Here is a 16,523-nt window from a genome sequence, read left to right as displayed (position 1 = left end):
CCCACTGGTATTCATCTTTGCTCAGCATATCTTAAAGCGGCCTTCAAGCGTATCGTGTGGTGATAATCGAGAAGTCTGGTAGCTGTACAAGATTATGGTCTCTAGTCTAGTCTCTCTGGACTTCGATTGAGGTGGAATTATCCAAGCTTGACGATGACAACTCGAACACGCACGTTTTCTTTTAGAACGCCCATACATTTTACAAGCTCTGGTTGGGACTGGAAGGTGGGAGTATCTTCAAAAAGATGTAGTAGTATAAACGTGTGGGGACGTGCACTAGCTGCTAGCGAAGAAATTGAAACCAAGAACGGCGTTTGGTCTATTTTCGTCGCCGATCGACAGCTTTCGTTACACGTGGTATGGGTGACACGCAAATTACCATCGCTGTACCACTATACAGATTACATTTGAAGATGACAATATACACACACACACACACACACACATATATATATATATATATATATATATATATATATATATATATATATATATATATACATATATATATATATATATATATATATATATATATATATATATATATATATATATATATATATATATATATATATATATATATATATATGTGAAGAGGCAATGTTCTTTTCCGAGTCAATTGTATGGGCCCCGAGACTGTAATTGATGGAATGGTCTTGCCGATGTCTCAAGCAGGAACGCACTTATCTGCAGTTCACTTGCCAAATCGACAAGAAGTTAATTGAAAGGTGTGTCGATTTGTGGCAACTCAGTCCTTTAAGAGCCAGCCTTATGTTACGTCTCGCTTCATAGGCTGTAAACCTATTTCATTACACGTCTTACTCCCATGATAACGATGACATTATGGGAGTAAAAATTCTTTATATGAAGCCACCATTGGCGCTATGTATGATCATTGCCAGGACATATTTTAACGTGTTGAGAACTTGTAATCTCTTCCACATGCATATACAAAATGATGAAACCGACAATTTATTCTGGCACGTATGGACTTATCATTCTCACAACTCTCTGTTCAGTATGAATGGCACATGTTGAATTTTACGAGCGAGAGCTACGAAATAAATGAGTCACGTTGAGCTCTGAAAGTTTCGATCATGTGGTGTTCATTTACATGGAACTGACATCACACAGTTGCCTATGCAGGTGCCAGACAATTCGCCTGCATTGAACTGTGACGTTTCAGCCAGGATTGATCTTTCGTGTTAGCAGCCAAGCTCTGTGATCCCTGTACAACCAAGAGAAATGTTTTTACTGGTCACCAATACTACCTAACAAACGCTACTCTCTAGCGTAGTACAAAAGGAATAGGTCCCGTGGCAGTGCCTATGCCGATTACAACCAGGCAAAATGTCTTTACTGGTCATTATTACTAGCTAACAAACGCTACTCAGTAGCGTAGTACAAAAGGAATAGGGCCCCTGGCAGTGAGTATGACGATTTATTATCGCGTATATTGCCTACACGCTTTCTAAAAGCAACGAATGGCGATCGATAAATTGCGCAGTTTGGAACCATCCGCGAATAGGTCTGCCTCGCATCAGAACAATAGCGTTGCCACGCTGTGCAGGAGTGATAGAACAAAGCGAAACAGTCGCTATTGTTTTAGTCAAGCTTCCCACGATGAGTAAACGTCCACGCGTACTTATATGCTCTGGATCTTGCTTTCTTGTATGGCCAGTATGCGCTAGTGATGCGTAGTCACTTCCTGAAATTCGTAAGTATAGCATGGCGATATCACAATTCTCGATCCTGTCTAGCTCGCCATATTTTCCCGTATTTGCGCGCTTTCTATTAACTCTACAGCGGGAACAGGATTGTTTCGCATTACATCCCGTGTGTTGCCGGCGTCATTAGTTATAAAAAAAAACCGTGTTTTCTGGTAATGAAAACTTCAGAAAGATGCGGGTGAACGAAACAATGAAAATAATGATAATCACAGTGATTCCTATACACGTGCTGCCTCATAAAGTGCAATGTTGTCACAATCAAAATGTGACGGAAGTGTCGGCGATAGACGTAGAAGGTTTACTGTTTTTTTGTTCTTTAAAAGAAATCATTAGATTCTCTCAAAGAGAAATTAGGTATACCAGCAAGCAAACGATTTTTGCCGTATAAATCATGGCTTCCGACCGAATAGCGTCCAACAAACTAAGTCTTTGTACCTTTATTTAATCCTTCACGTGACATATATTTATCAACTGCCTACCTTTTCAATGTGAGAAATGTCTACTAGTTTAGTCCCTGGACTGGCGCAACTCCCCGGTGGATGGCAATTGTTCTTTTGAATGAACCCAGAAAATTTATGACGTTTTCGGAGCAATCACTGGCAGAAACTAAAGCAAGGAAAGCACTAGGCAATAACATTTATTGCGCTAATAATTTGTTTTTTTTTATTTCTATGTGCAGACGATATTGCTCCTATGCTTCAGGATATGCATTCTGCAAGGAAGCTTTCCTGAATTTTCTGAGATGGACAACCCTGCAGCCTTCTCCTCGATGCGTACAACCAGGTGAACGTACCTTTCAAATATGGCTAGTGGTAGTAAGAAAGTGTCCTAAATCATTAGGTTTCATTAGAAATGCAATACCGGCTTATAGCTATTAATAAACCCTTGTATTATCAGCAAGTGCACTTTTCCGCACTGTACATACCTTCAAATAATGCCGGCATCTTTCAGGTCGAGACTAACTCCTAGTTGCACGCGCCGGAGCTTGTCGGTAACGCCTGTATATGTCAAGAGTGGAAAGTCAATATTTTTGATGTCTTAGCGCAATTAAACTTTGCACAAGGAACCTTTTTGCAGTAACTTCCTATCCACCATTAGTTTTGATAGCTTGCTTTACAGTTATGAAAAGCGTCTATTGTATCACCATATCGCAGATCCCTCGCTTAACAAAATATTTGAGATCGGCGATCTTTATTTGGGGGCAAGCGGTTCCTTGTATAGAAAAGAACAAGATTGCATTAGTGTCAATAGTCAAAAACTGAATTCTTACAATGTTTTCGCTCGTAGTCACTATAAAATCCCGTATCCTGTGTCTCGAACTTCTAGAACACATAAAAAACTTGCGAAAAGTCACAGAGATAAAGCCAAGATTTCGAAATGCAAGTCTTGCGTTACTTAGTATACGATGTTACTTTGAAATGATAGAGAGGAACAGCATTATCGAAATACAAGCATTTTAAATTGCGCATACTTGAATTATTCTTCATTAGTCCACTGTTGATTCCAGGATGGCGAACATGATGCTTCAAAATGAAAAAATCAGAGAGAAAAAGTCACGCAAAAAACCAAACAAACAAAATAGGGGATGGAGGAACGCGATGAAAATGGAGTGCAGAACATTTATGCAAGTTTAAATATTAACTGCAGAGTTCGGAGTAAAATTTAATTCTCCAGTAAACATTTTTATATATGCTGCAGTTTTTATAACTTCACTAATGTATATGTCTGGGTATAGATAGAGCTTTGTGTAGTAAAAATACTATAGAGTTTTTTTCGTTACTACCAACTCCAAAAAACAATACTCCAGCAAAACGGTATACTCAATTACTAGCACCTACATAAAAATTCAGCACCTGCTTACATCCTAAATTCACTTCACAGAGAGTAGGGAGCGTGTTGACAGCACTGCACAAACAATATTAGGTGACGACGCTCATTTTAGGATAAGCCTTGCAAATGCGTGTCGCCCATCCTGATCTCTTCTTTTTCTTTACGACAGGCTACTGACTTACAGCTACTTGTGTGCCTTCAATGCCTGGCTCTTGCTGTGTCCACGCACCCTGTCATACGATTGGCAGATGGGCAGTATACCTCTCGTGACATCACCGTGCGACTGCAGAAATCTGGCTACACTGGCGTTACTCACTTCGCTATTGGCTCTTGGCTGGCGGATTTTGACGAGATTGAAAAGAAAAAGCAGCGTGAGTTGCCATTACGCTTTATAATTCTCATTCTGTGGCCCTTGCCTAGAAACGGAGTAGCAATGAGTTAACTTCAATTTCATGTATGTTTTTTTTTTGGGGGGGGGGGGCACTGGAATGGCAATTTTTGTGATGATCATGGTGCTACTAAAATCATTCCGTCACTTAACGTTTGTTCTATATGTCCTCCATGAAAACGTTTAATTATTATGTTTGTTTCGCTAGGTCGAACAAACCCAAATTTCAAATACGTAAAGCACTATATGGCGTCGGTTTACGAGAAACCTTCACGAGATCAGCCACCATTACCATCACGAGGTCAACGTGTACTCGGTCTTGTAGCGAGCGTGTAGCCAACATGCATTCAGTCCAGCTGGCCAGTTTGCTTATTCTGCTCACAACTGAGGGCAATGCAGTTTAAGCCTGCTTGCGCGAATTTCCTGTATGGTATGTTCCAGGGAAGCTCGACATTGCTATATTTATTCGCAGATGGTTCTTTGATACTTGTCCTTCTAGAGGGTCACGAGATAAATCGTCTATCAGCTGAGTTTTTTTGTAAAACCGGCGAACAGGCTTCCCTATAAGGAGACCAGTAGTCTCAAGAGTACACTTATACACTGGTTCACTCTTTTGGCTTGAAGAAAATAAATCAATGAAGGCGAATGGCCATGCACATACATTTGTAATGGGGAGAACTTTGGTGTCCTTGTTTTCCTCACTGTTTTATGCCCTCTACCATAAAAAAATCGAAGTAGCAGAATTTTCTGAAGAATGATATATTGGCCGTTCTGGCAGTAACACATTCAGTGCTTTCAATAAGACCGAATAAACTTTCACAATCATAAACTTATAGCGGGCTTGCTCATTATAAAAGCAAGAACGACACCTTTACTAGCTGACACGAAAGCAAAGTTTACAGGCCAAAGTAATCATGAAGGTAGAGTGTGCAAACAAAAACACAAATAATGGGAACAAGACAACACAAACGCCATTTGGTCCTTTTTGTTGCGTCGCACTCTGCACGCGTTACCTTCTTTTATGATGAGTCTTTACTGATTAGTTCGAGTTTCTGCCACTTTAAGCATTACCTTTACTATTTGTACACGTGTGCGTGAGTGTATTTGTGTTCTTGCATGTGTGTGTCTTCAGGCGAAACATTTAAGGGGCGAAGATCCTTAAGGCGTGTTTAGGTTGTCACCTGTATGTATGCATGTATGCAGTAACCTTCTCACAGCATATCCACGAAGTGAATGATGATGAGTGGGGTGAAGCTTCGGAGGGTTTTATCGGCACAGTGAATCATCCGCCGTCTGCGTATGTCGTCTGTCTGTCTGTTTGACACACGGACGGACGTATGGATGGACGCATGGCCGGACGCACAGACTGGCACACGAAGGAAGGAGCACACGCACGGTTGAATGCATGGACGGAGGGATAGATGGACGTAAAGACGAACGCACGGATGGACGTACCAATGTACGCGCGGACAGACGGACGCATGGACAGACGAATGGATGCACGAATGGACACACGCACGGGCGGAAGCAAGAACGAACGGATGGACAGAAGCGCGGACAGACTGATGGACGCTTCGCCCCACTCATCACCATTCACTCCGTGGATAGGCTGTGATTTTTCGAATCATGCACTGCGCAAAATTGTCACCGATATCTGTTGATAGGATTGTTTGAGAACTTTAAGTGATTGGTATCATTTTATGTGACGCATGAAGCCTGCCAGTGGATCAAGAGAACAACTATGTTACTACAACAACACTGAGCAACTGCGCGACCCTTCATTAAGACTACTGGTGCCCCTGCTCCTGACTGTGCTGCCATTCCTTCCGGCGTCCAATCTGTTCGTGACCGTCGGCTTCGTCGTAGCGGAGAGAGTCCTCTACATTCCCAGGTACGCAATACTTTTTAACAGCGCACATGATAGTAATCGTATGTGTACCAATGATAGCGGATAACGAATGGTGTTCAAAAGGCGGAATGATTTGATTGAATCTGATATGTGAAAAATAACTATTATATATGAATTGAACCGCGCAAGCACATCTTTCAAGAAGACGTTGCAGCCTTTGCCAAGTGGCGAAAGGCTGCAACTATCAGTGGAGCTACTTTTATACCTAGCTTATGCTAGTAATGCCAAATATTTGCCAGATATCCCATGTTTTCGCTAGTAGTACTAAGTATGCCCAGACATGCCTAGACATGTCCCATTTCTATCTGTTACCTGATGTTGATTTTAGTCAGGTCACTCTACTATTACGTGGTTTATGACGGTAACATGCAACGTGACCTGCGATTACGAGGTTTATTTATGACGGCAACATGTGACATAACTGGCTGTGATGCGATGCAGCCTGATATCAGCCACCCGACTAATTGATACGTCTTTTTAGTCACGCGACTAGGTGTAGCATGATTTGTGGTGACGCGAGCGTTTTTCATTAAATGCAGATAAAGAGAGGTGACGTGAGCGTTTTGTGATGTTCAGTCATGTGACTTTGCTACGTGGTTATAGTTAGGTGAGCGAGCATTACGTGATCTTACGTCATTTTAGTCACATGAGAGAACAATTGTGACGGTATATATTATTCTGTCAACTAAGAGACTCACCCGTCCTAGATTTTGCATTCCACGCCAGAAAAGAAATCAGCGATTGTGTTATGGGAGCGAAGCGAAAGGTATAGGAGAATAAGCGAGCTTGTACCTGTTCAGTGTGATCATTCCTGTTCGCACTATCTGGACAAGGGAAATCTAAAGAGCTCCACGCTGGAAAATAGAAAGTATCTTTGCGTATAGTTCACTTTCATTTTTGACGTAGTCACCTCACTCTGTGAACAATTTGACACCGCATTCAGTAAGAAGCGCGTGGATAATAGCAAAGCATAAAAACAATAATTAAAATAAATAGCGGAATTGAAAACTTTTAACTCTGGCAAATGAGTTCATTTCATGTGGTGTGTGTACACCATCGCCGGTGGGCACTTTATTTAAACCCTATATACCTTCAAAAGGTTTTTTCGGGCAGTGAGTACCTTTGCCACATTAACACTAAATATACAACGAAGCACCCTTTACAAGCAACTCCACAACGATCACAATTATAGAGAAAGCTTGTGAAGAAGTGGCAACACTAAACTGTTGTCATATTACTCTCACGCGGAAGAGCTAAGTAACAGTTTAAAATGGCGTCTTCATTCGTGAAAAATTTAGGAATGCGGCAACGTGTACTTCAACACAAGAGACGAACAAAATAACAGTCCTCAATTTTATTCGCCGCTTTGATGCATTGCTAGACTCATCGTAATTCACGTTTCGTAAGAAACTGACATTTTATTTGAATCTTTTTAGAACCTGCGCAAAGATATCTTTATTTTGTTTTTCATTTTATATGATCTTTTCTTTGGTGGGTGCAACTGTTTCTTACGGGCAGCTGACGCGGAATTTTCCTCCTCTCTTCTCGCAATACGATGCTTCTCATGATCAAGCAAACAAAATGGGGAACATAGCGTTTGTCTTTTGCGAACTAGCTTGTTGACCTGCTTGTCGTATATATCAGTGTACACTTTTCTAAAACTTCCCACCATACGTTTCAAGTTAAGCGTTTGCGTCGAAGCCTTGTACCTCGCGTTAACATAAACAGCGCAAGTTAAAAACACACGTACACATGAGATGAAAGACGTCTAAACAGTAAGCATCACTGCAGCGATACCTCTGCTCAAGGACTCTTTCATCGCTCGAAATTACTATGTTGCCCTGTACTTCTTAAGTTCAGAGCAGCTTGGCAACTTTGCATGTTCACGGGAGGTGTCTGTGAGGCAATTGAATTGCCTCTCTTGGATGTGCACAAGAAGAAAAATGAAGAGAAGACGGACGCTGCTTAGTCAATTGAGCTTGGTCTAACATACAGACAAGAACTCGTATAATAATTCTGCGTCTTCAGTCGAACTACTGTCATAGGAACACCTGCATTGTGCCTTGTTTTTTGACGGTTTATTAGACGTCTTTGTTCTTACATCAATATCAAGGAAACGTTTTACGTTTCACGAGCACGAACTGCGCTAAATTTTATTCTGCGGTGGTCTGTTGACATATTAGAATTTTCGATACGTTCTTTGGCGTGGTCGTGTTTTTCCATTCTGTACGACGTTCACCCAGCAACTTCACTGCCGCAATTCGTTGCGTACACGCACGCACAAGTAGCTTCATAGCTTCTTCAAAGATAGTAAAAGTGCAATTGACTCTTTCACTAAAATATATATCCAGCAGTTTCTTTCTTCATATCCGAAAAAAAGAGGCTAAAGCTTTTTTTTTCTTCATGATGTCGATTCCTAGGTAATTGCATCCCCAGTTGTTTTAGTAAATTCCCGGTATGATCATTCGGCGCCCTCACAGTCATAACATAGTACGTTGAATAGCACACAGAAACTAGTTGAAATAACATGTGAATGCACAGTTTTCTTGCAGCAGTTCACACTGTCATATCATGTTCACACGCAAATCTTTCTATTTCTACTCTATTTATTACACTAACAATTCATTTCATATATGATAACCCCTGGCCTATCACAAGCGATCATACGTCCCGATTTCTTCTAAGTAGCCTGTCAAGACTATATAGGTTGTGTTCGCGTGGTGTATATATCATGTTGCTCATGCATTCTGGCATGACAAACATGTGATACACTGAATGTCCAAAGTCAAGCTTAATGTTTTTCTTAAAATTCAGCACTGGGAAGAACATAACATCTATCTTTGCTGATAACTTACGTATCCAGGGGGGCACAAAGTGATACAATAATGGTGGCTGTCAGTGGCCCAAATAATCAGGATTCAATAATTACCTTTTCAGGGATTGCAGTGAGCGGGCATATTTGTATTGCGAAGTGGGAGACAGTTGCGTTTCTACACAAATACACGTTGGAAAAATTCTTCTAGCACTTCTGTGCTCCGAGATATCGCGTGGAAACCTCATTGTGCTTAGCATGACTACACGTGCAAGACAGTCAGCACTAGCGCGAACGTACTTTTCGATTGGCCACGGTAGTTACGTGTAATCTGACAATGGGTAGAGGGCATTGGTAAAGATGACAACGGTTGCCCTTTTAATACAGGCTGGCGATACCAAGTTACGGCTGTTTGTCACATTAGGGAGAAACATTACACCGATATTTACAGCCCTGCTGCGTAATGATGCAAGGTAAAATTAAACCTTACCGTGGCATACCTCGCAGAACAGAAATGCTAGAGGAATTCCTCCACGTTTAGATGTTTCGAAACGCAACTGCCTCCAACTTTTCTATACAAAAATGTCTGCTTACTGTAGTCATTGACAAGCTAATTACTAATGGCATCTTCGAGAAAGCGCACCAATGTGCACAAGTGTGCGCCGGTGGGTCAGTACGTATTCGATATATCGCACCGGTGCACACAAACCATCTTCGGTAACCAGGGCGCACCCTGTCGGGGAACTTCTTTTTTGCGCTGCTCCGAGGTGCTCCGAAAAATTTGGTGGAGCGACGCTGTGTAATCCCAGCATTCGTTGCGTGCCGCGCTCGTAGCAGACGATCAGCAGGCGACGCGCAATGGCTGGTATGGCGACAGCAAAAAAAATAGCGTGCCTAAAATTTTAGGAGGCTTGTTTGTCCAGTTCATTTGATGATGACAGTGAAGATGAAATTTCGCTAAGCTTGGAGACAAGGCGCACCGATGAAGTACCGAAAGTCTGCAATTTCGTAGCGGAAACTGTCAAGCTCTACTTTGACGTCGCCGTGAGTACTTTTATATATACATATACTCTAAAGGTATGTGGACATGAGCTTATGGGCACTATTCATAGCGGAAAAGAGCGCTCATCGTGTAGCAGACGATGCAAAAGGTTGGACAGAGCACAGGGGGACGCAAATTCAAAGCGCACGCGTTACGCTAGGCGGCGCTGGCAGTGCGCACTAAAGCAGTGGATTTTCTCTTCGGTATTTTCGTTAGCCCCTCCACATAACTTGGGCGTTCTGCCTCTTTTTGGTCTTGAGGAAATTATAGACTGCTCAGGGGCACAATTCCCGAAGATGGTATAAATCCTAGTAGATTGGGACACTGAAAGCTACAATTATTGTCTCCCTTTAAGTCCCCCAGGATACATAAGTGTTCTCCAAAGGTGTTTTTCATGTTCTTCCTAGGGCTGAAACTTAAGAAACCATAAAGAAAAACTTCGAACACCCGGTATAGTGAACTAGATTGCAAAACATGTATGACTTCATTTGCAACCAAATACGAAATAAGCGATGTATGCGACTCTTTTCTGGCTGCTTCCCATCGCATTGATTCCCAGACGGATTTTTTTTTACACAAAACGCTGCGTATGATTCAGCTTTTAGCGTTGCGCTCATCTCGTCAAGCAATCAGTATCTTTTAGAGACATCAATATGAGCTTCTCATATTTCGAAGTTGTCATAGGCAAGACACAACTGTTGGTGTTTATTCGTTTGCCATCGTAATGTGTGGTTTCTTGTTTGATGTTCCATTTATATATTAGATGCCGCAAAGTTAGCTGCACTGCCATTCTCCTTGTTACAGCATCGGCATGTCCCTGTTGGTGGCCGAAGGGCTGTGCCGCGTTCACATGCGGTGCTCTAGGGTGCTCCGGTGGTGCTCTACGAGCATCTGCTTCATTCTGGTGCTGCTTTTTGCTGCCCGCACCTGGAACAGGAACAGCGTGTGGGCGTCCCGAGAGGCCCTGTTCGAGTGGGTGAAATTCGTACTGTTTTCACGTGCAGTTCAGCTTTTGTTTCACATTCATTGTTCACCAAACGTAGAAAGTGAATCAACATTGCATGCTTTCTTTTTTCTCTTTCGTTCATTATATTTACATTAGGTGAATGATGCATTTTGTTTGTTTCAGATCCGGTGTAAGGGACCTTCCAGGAAACGCAAAGGTGCATTACAATTACGCTAATCTGCAGAAGGACATTGGTAACTCTGATTTGGCCGTCAAACACTACCGGCTAGCAATTTCGTGAGTTTTCGGTCGCTGTATTCTTGGCTCAACGCTTCTTACATGCAGTGTTCTTGTCCAGAAACATTCTTCATTTAGTGCTTAATTGTTTGTTTTTATTTATGAAGTGGTATTCACTCTTTTTGTCACCAAACGTCGCGTGACATTAAAGGACTGCACCACAAACCGGGTACTCAAATGATACCATCCGAATCACAAAATGAGGCATGCAGGTTTTTATACGACGTAATCCGGGCATTCGCACTAGGTATACCAGCCAAAGAAGCTATCTTTTTTTAATATGGTCTGTGGCCAATGAACCCTTAAACGGGATTGCATTACGTACGCTTGTTCAGGCCCAGACAAGCGAGAAAGAACATTTATTTTTACTGCGATTACTGAAGCCTTCGCTTGCGTTGGTGAGGACGTGGCATACAGTAGCAGGTGATGGGGCGTAATGCGATAAGGTGATCTTTGAACACTTTTTCCGCTTCCCGCAGGTTGTGGCCAAATCACGCCAGCGCTCACAATAACTTGGGCACTGTGCTGACGTCAGCGGAGGAATCTGAACACCACTTCCGGTACGCCTTGAACGTGAATCCAAACCACCCAGGGGCTCATTTTAACCTGGCGAATATCTACAGGTACGTGTGACTTTTCTAGCAAGATGTGGGTGTAGCGAGGTTAAAAACTGACAGGAAAAAGGCACACTTGATTGATTGATTGATTGATATGTGGGGTTTAACGTCCCAAAACCACTATATGATTATGAGAGACGCCGTAGTGGAGGGCTCCGGAAATTTCGACCATCTGGGGTTCTTTAACGTGCACCCAAATCTGAGCACACGGGGCTACAACATTTCCGCCTCCATCGGAAGAAGGCACACTTGAAACGAAACATTATTTTTTGTTGATTGTAAATATAATGTCAATAAACAAAATAAACAGCATATTTACGGAATCAATGAGGATGAGTGGGCCGAAGCGTCCGTCAATCTGTCCGTGCTTCCGTCCGTGTGTCCATACGACCTTACGTGCGCCCGTTCGTTCATACGTTCTTGCATCCGTCCGGGCGTCAGTCCATCCGTTCGTGCGTCCGTTCTTCCGTCCGTCCGTGTGTCTGTCTGTCTGTCCACCTCCTTGTCTGTCCGTCCGTCCGTGCATACGTCCGTCCATCTAGTGAGCACTTCAAGTGCCGCCATCTCGCTTCTTTTCATCATATATTCATCTTATCCAAATAACGCCATCCAGCGGATAATTCAAGCAGTAAACAAGAGTATGTACCACATTTCTGCTCTCAGCGCTTTGGTAGCACCGAGCGCGTGACAACGACGCCATGCTACGTTTTTCGTAACATGTGGACACGCGGATATGATCCCGAGGGCGGGTAAGTGCCACTGGTATGCGGATATCTCAAGGAGAATAATCCTTCTTGGGGTATGCGCCACAGGTTACGTGCTACGACAGCGGAACGCACAAGCCACGCCTTAAGGAGCTTCGCCCCTAAAACGCTTTGTCATATAGCGAAAAAAAATGACCGCGTGTTTGCCTGCTTCACTGATAACGGCGTCGAAAGAGAACAGTCCTCTGCTTGCCTTGCTACATCAATCTTGGTCTCAATCTTGGCTACCTGTGATGCTCTGTTCTTGTACCATTTCTGTACGGCTTTGGTACTGTTCCAGCTAAGGTGCGCAATAGCTTGACGCGCACTTTTTGCTTTAATGAAGTGCCAAGTTGCTTCCTGTGTCACTATTTAATGTACGCTTACGTTCATTCTGACGCTTGTTCAGGTGCCGTTCAGTTTGACTGACGTGCACCAGTCACGCAGTGTGTGTCAACCGACTGCACACGTAAGCTGAAGAAGACGCCAGAGCTTTGAAGATATGGCAAAAAGACATAAACTAGAGTTAGTGCAAGTTTTTGTTTCAACAAATTGGGCATAAAACGCACCAGCAAGCCGTCTCTTGCTTTATTCTACTGTGAGATAGACTATCTTCACGACTAGTGCGATGCGGTGATGTGTTATCTGTTTTGATTTTTTTTCTATATGTGGGAATGTTATAGGTAACACGTGATGTTTCCGTTGCTTTATATTGGCAATTTACTCAAAGTTTGGTTAAGTTAGAGTCTACTAAAAGAGAGGAGTGCCCGGTCCCAGCTTCGAAAAATGAAGCCCAAACAGGATCAACCCGCTTGTGGCACCGCGGTCGGTAGTCTGCGTTGTGTCATCGATTTAAGAGTTGCGGGTGGATCCGAAAGGGGTAAAATTCCCGCTTCTCACTCAAAAGGCCCAAGTTAGAATCGCAGCTGTAGATGGCGCATTTTATTGTAAGTGTCACTTGTACAGCTATATTGGTTTGGCTTTGTTTCTTGAATCTTACTTCAGTGCGCTACGCACTGAAAAAAAAGCGCGAAATTTGAGGTAATGAAGATGATGGTGATAAGTGGAGTTTGACGTCCCAAAACCATCATATGGCTCAGAGAGACGCCGTAGTGTAGGCCTCCGAAAATTCCGACCACCTGGGGTTCTCTAACGTACACCCAAGTCTTAGCACACGCGGCTGCACTATTTTCGCCTCCATCGAAAATGCAGTCACCGCTGCCGGGATTCATTCCCGCAACCTGCAGGTCAGCAGCCGAGTACCTTCGTCATTAGACCACCATGCTGCGGCGAAGAAAGGAGAAACTTGACAGTTAGCGTTCTTTTCCCACGTGCAGCAAGCAAGGCCAAAAGGACGTCGCAAGAGCTCTGCTGGAACGTGCGGTGGAGCTTGATCCAGACTTCTGCGAGGCGTACTCGTCGCTTGCGGCCCTCATGGCTGAGAAAGGTGACCTGGCTGAAGCAGAGAGGTTGCACCAGATGGCGTTGCGCAGTGATGACCGAAATGCGGATGCCCGCAATAACTACGGCACATTCCTTCAGTCACACGGTGAGGCCGGCTGTACTGTGGCTTCTATTCATTCCTATTAAGTTCACAGTCATGCTATATATAAAAAGTGTTAAGTACTTCTTCAATAGCTAAATAACTGGTAACTCATCTGGTAAGCTGTATCTAAGCCAAATCAGGCAAACACTTGAAAATTGTTACTGCAATGTATGACAAGATTTGATATTGATATGTGTGGTTGAACGTCTCAAAACCACTATACGGTTTAGAGAGACGCCGTAGAATAGGCCTAAAAAAATTCCGACCACCTGGGGTTCTTTAACGTGCACCGAAATCTGAGCACACAGGCCTACACCATTTTCGCTTCCATTGAAAATGCATTCATTGGTGCCGGGATTCGAACCCGAGACCTGTGGGTCAGCATCCGAGTACCTTAGCCACTAGACAACCACGGCGAGGCAACGTATGACAACTTTCCTGAGGTCCCATTTCAACGTACATGTGACAATTCTACCCCAGCACAGGGTAGCCAGCCAGTCTAAGAACTGGCTAACCTCCCTGTCATTCCGCTTAAGCTTTCTTCCTCCTCCTTCCTCCTAATAAGACGGCTGGACGCATTTCCTTATTCAATATTCAGACGTTATATTTTGAGCACGTCCTCCGACCTTTCTAACGTTATAAACATAATATGGTGCAGGAGCGGTAAAATAATGAAGCGTTTGGAGGCACTGCTACATGGCACGTTTGTCGATAATAATTTCAAACAGCGAACTTGGAAATTCCAAGCAAGCAGAAATTGCTGAAAAGACAGATTGTAGAATTGTTCAACAAAAACGGCTGTTGGTACTGAAGTATATACCTGCCGCTTCGAACAAACGACACCCTGGTTTTATAATTTGTCATTTCTAATATAATTAGAATTACCTGTTTCAATATTCTGCCTTTTGATGTTTTTATTCAAGTAATCATGGATATGCTTTTTGTGCAGGCCGTGCTGAGGAGGCCATGGCACAGTATGAGCAAGCTCTCGACATCCAGCAAAACCACTCCGTAGCACTATTGAACGCAGCTAGAAGCCTTCACAGCATGAACCTCAACATGCAGGCCGAGAGTCTCTACAAGAGGTCAGACAGTATACCAACAGCCGACCTTGGTGCATAGAACTACATTAACCTATCAATTTCCCGGTGGTTGTGACAACATACTGACCACATGTCATAACAGCTGATCTAAATAGAGGATCAATTGATTAAATTTCCTGGCAGGTTCTTTTGCAACATATACATATTACTGATGCCACTGAACCATCAGAACCACGCCCAGTGCCTCAAATCAATAGTTTCTTACGTTTTCGATTGAGCGGGCCAAGCCGCGGTAGAGCTTTAAGAAAGGTGAGCGTTGGTTGAAAACGTCGTAAGCCAAATATTCTCAGCATAGACCGATGTTATTGAAGACCACTAGCTGGTCCATGTTGTTAGGGGGAAAATCTGAACAAGATACCGTCACTGAGTGTTCGTGTTCCAGTGATGGCTTTCTTACAAGACGCTTCCTCGTAGTTAACATAATGTAATGTTTTACTCGTGTTTTACGTAATACTTTCCTTGACGTGTCTTTGTAGGAACTGCGCATCGATGCCCCCTAGTGCGTTCTAGCCTTTCAGATAGCACTAGTGTTACAATTAGTGCTTCAGATGTATTTAGTAGGTAACACTGATGTTGCCTTAATATTCACGTTGTCAATTTGAATGAATGAGCTGCTGAGTGACATCTACCATAGCATGACATCACGAGTATCAGGGAGTGAGTTTTCCAACCATGTTTCAAAAGCTTGGCTTCCTACAAAATAAATTTTGACACATCGTATCAGAGTTGTTTTTCATCGTATATAAAAATTATGGTGTAGAGCAAATGTGGGACGGTCGCTCAAGAAGCCTCACTAAACGTACGTTGCTGTTAAGCCAGCACCATGCACGCTATACGTGAATCTGGCATACTGGTCGAATTTTTGCAGTTTTAGTTTCCTTGATATCATGTGTTCTTCTTTAACGGACAGGGCCCTCGCTGTTCAGCCGGATCCACAGGTGATGGACAACCTGGCTGTGTTCTACGTCAACGCTGGCCGCCTGCCCGAAGCAAGAGAGCTGTTCGAGGATATTCACAGGCGTTTTCCGGAGCACCGTGAAAGCAAGGTTCACCATGTGAGTCAGGGACGCCAAGCGGAACTTCGATTCTACCAATAAAATCTTTGTTAACACCTAGTATGTGGCATCATTGGCCTTCGCGCACTGCTCCTTTTCACAAGAAACATCAGACTAGAAATGGCAGACCATTTCTGTTCTATTCTTATGACCCACTTACGCACATAAGATCTTTTGTCTTTTTTGCTATTTATCATCAGGCGAGATGGCTGTAATAAATAATAAGCACAGTTTTAAGTACAGGCTATAGTTCATTGCCTCTTAAACACAAAAGAGCCGCCAGAATTGTAAACGTATTTCCAATAAACTGACCCAACTTTCTCTGTTGATGTCTGCGACACAGCGCGAACGGCTGAAAGCATTTGTGTTTGTAGCGCGACTTTCATGCAAAAATTTAGTTTAGAAAGGCAGTGACGTAATACCAGCCAAGGTGGTACAAGAGTACAGGACGCATGTGCATGCATTTAAATCAACCTAAATCCTCTCAAGGAGCATGGTTGAGAAA

The 16,523-nt window shown here is 43.1% G+C and overlaps 1 protein-coding gene across 2 annotated transcripts in view; it reads left to right on the top strand.

Moving 5' to 3' along the window:
- Positions 1 to 16,523, top strand: part of LOC142774762 (protein O-mannosyl-transferase TMTC1-like) — a 40,021-nt gene that overhangs the window by 20,559 nt on the left and 2,939 nt on the right. Inside the window, exons 1-10 of one of the 2 annotated variants that reach the window (XM_075875798.1) lie at positions 1,628 to 1,717; positions 2,410 to 2,513; positions 3,730 to 3,931; positions 5,664 to 5,839; positions 10,516 to 10,683; positions 10,841 to 10,954; positions 11,434 to 11,577; positions 13,652 to 13,863; positions 14,810 to 14,945; positions 15,874 to 16,018. In XM_075875798.1, coding sequence (XP_075731913.1) covers positions 1,694 to 1,717; positions 2,410 to 2,513; positions 3,730 to 3,931; positions 5,664 to 5,839; positions 10,516 to 10,683; positions 10,841 to 10,954; positions 11,434 to 11,577; positions 13,652 to 13,863; positions 14,810 to 14,945; positions 15,874 to 16,018 — 1,425 coding nt within the window. In that variant the 5' untranslated portion in view covers positions 1,628 to 1,693. Of the gene's footprint in view, positions 1 to 1,627; positions 1,718 to 2,409; positions 2,514 to 3,729; positions 3,932 to 5,663; positions 5,840 to 10,515; positions 10,684 to 10,840; positions 10,955 to 11,433; positions 11,578 to 13,651; positions 13,864 to 14,809; positions 14,946 to 15,873; positions 16,019 to 16,523 lie in introns of those variants that run through there. The other variant, XM_075875797.1, reaches the window with a different exon arrangement.

Source organism: Rhipicephalus microplus, chromosome 10, assembly GCF_043290135.1.
Source record: "Rhipicephalus microplus isolate Deutch F79 chromosome 10, USDA_Rmic, whole genome shotgun sequence".
NCBI lineage: Eukaryota > Metazoa > Arthropoda > Arachnida > Ixodida > Ixodidae > Rhipicephalus > Rhipicephalus microplus.
The sequence above is the reverse complement of the archived record's forward strand: the minus strand, read 5'-3'. Positions and strand labels throughout refer to the sequence as shown.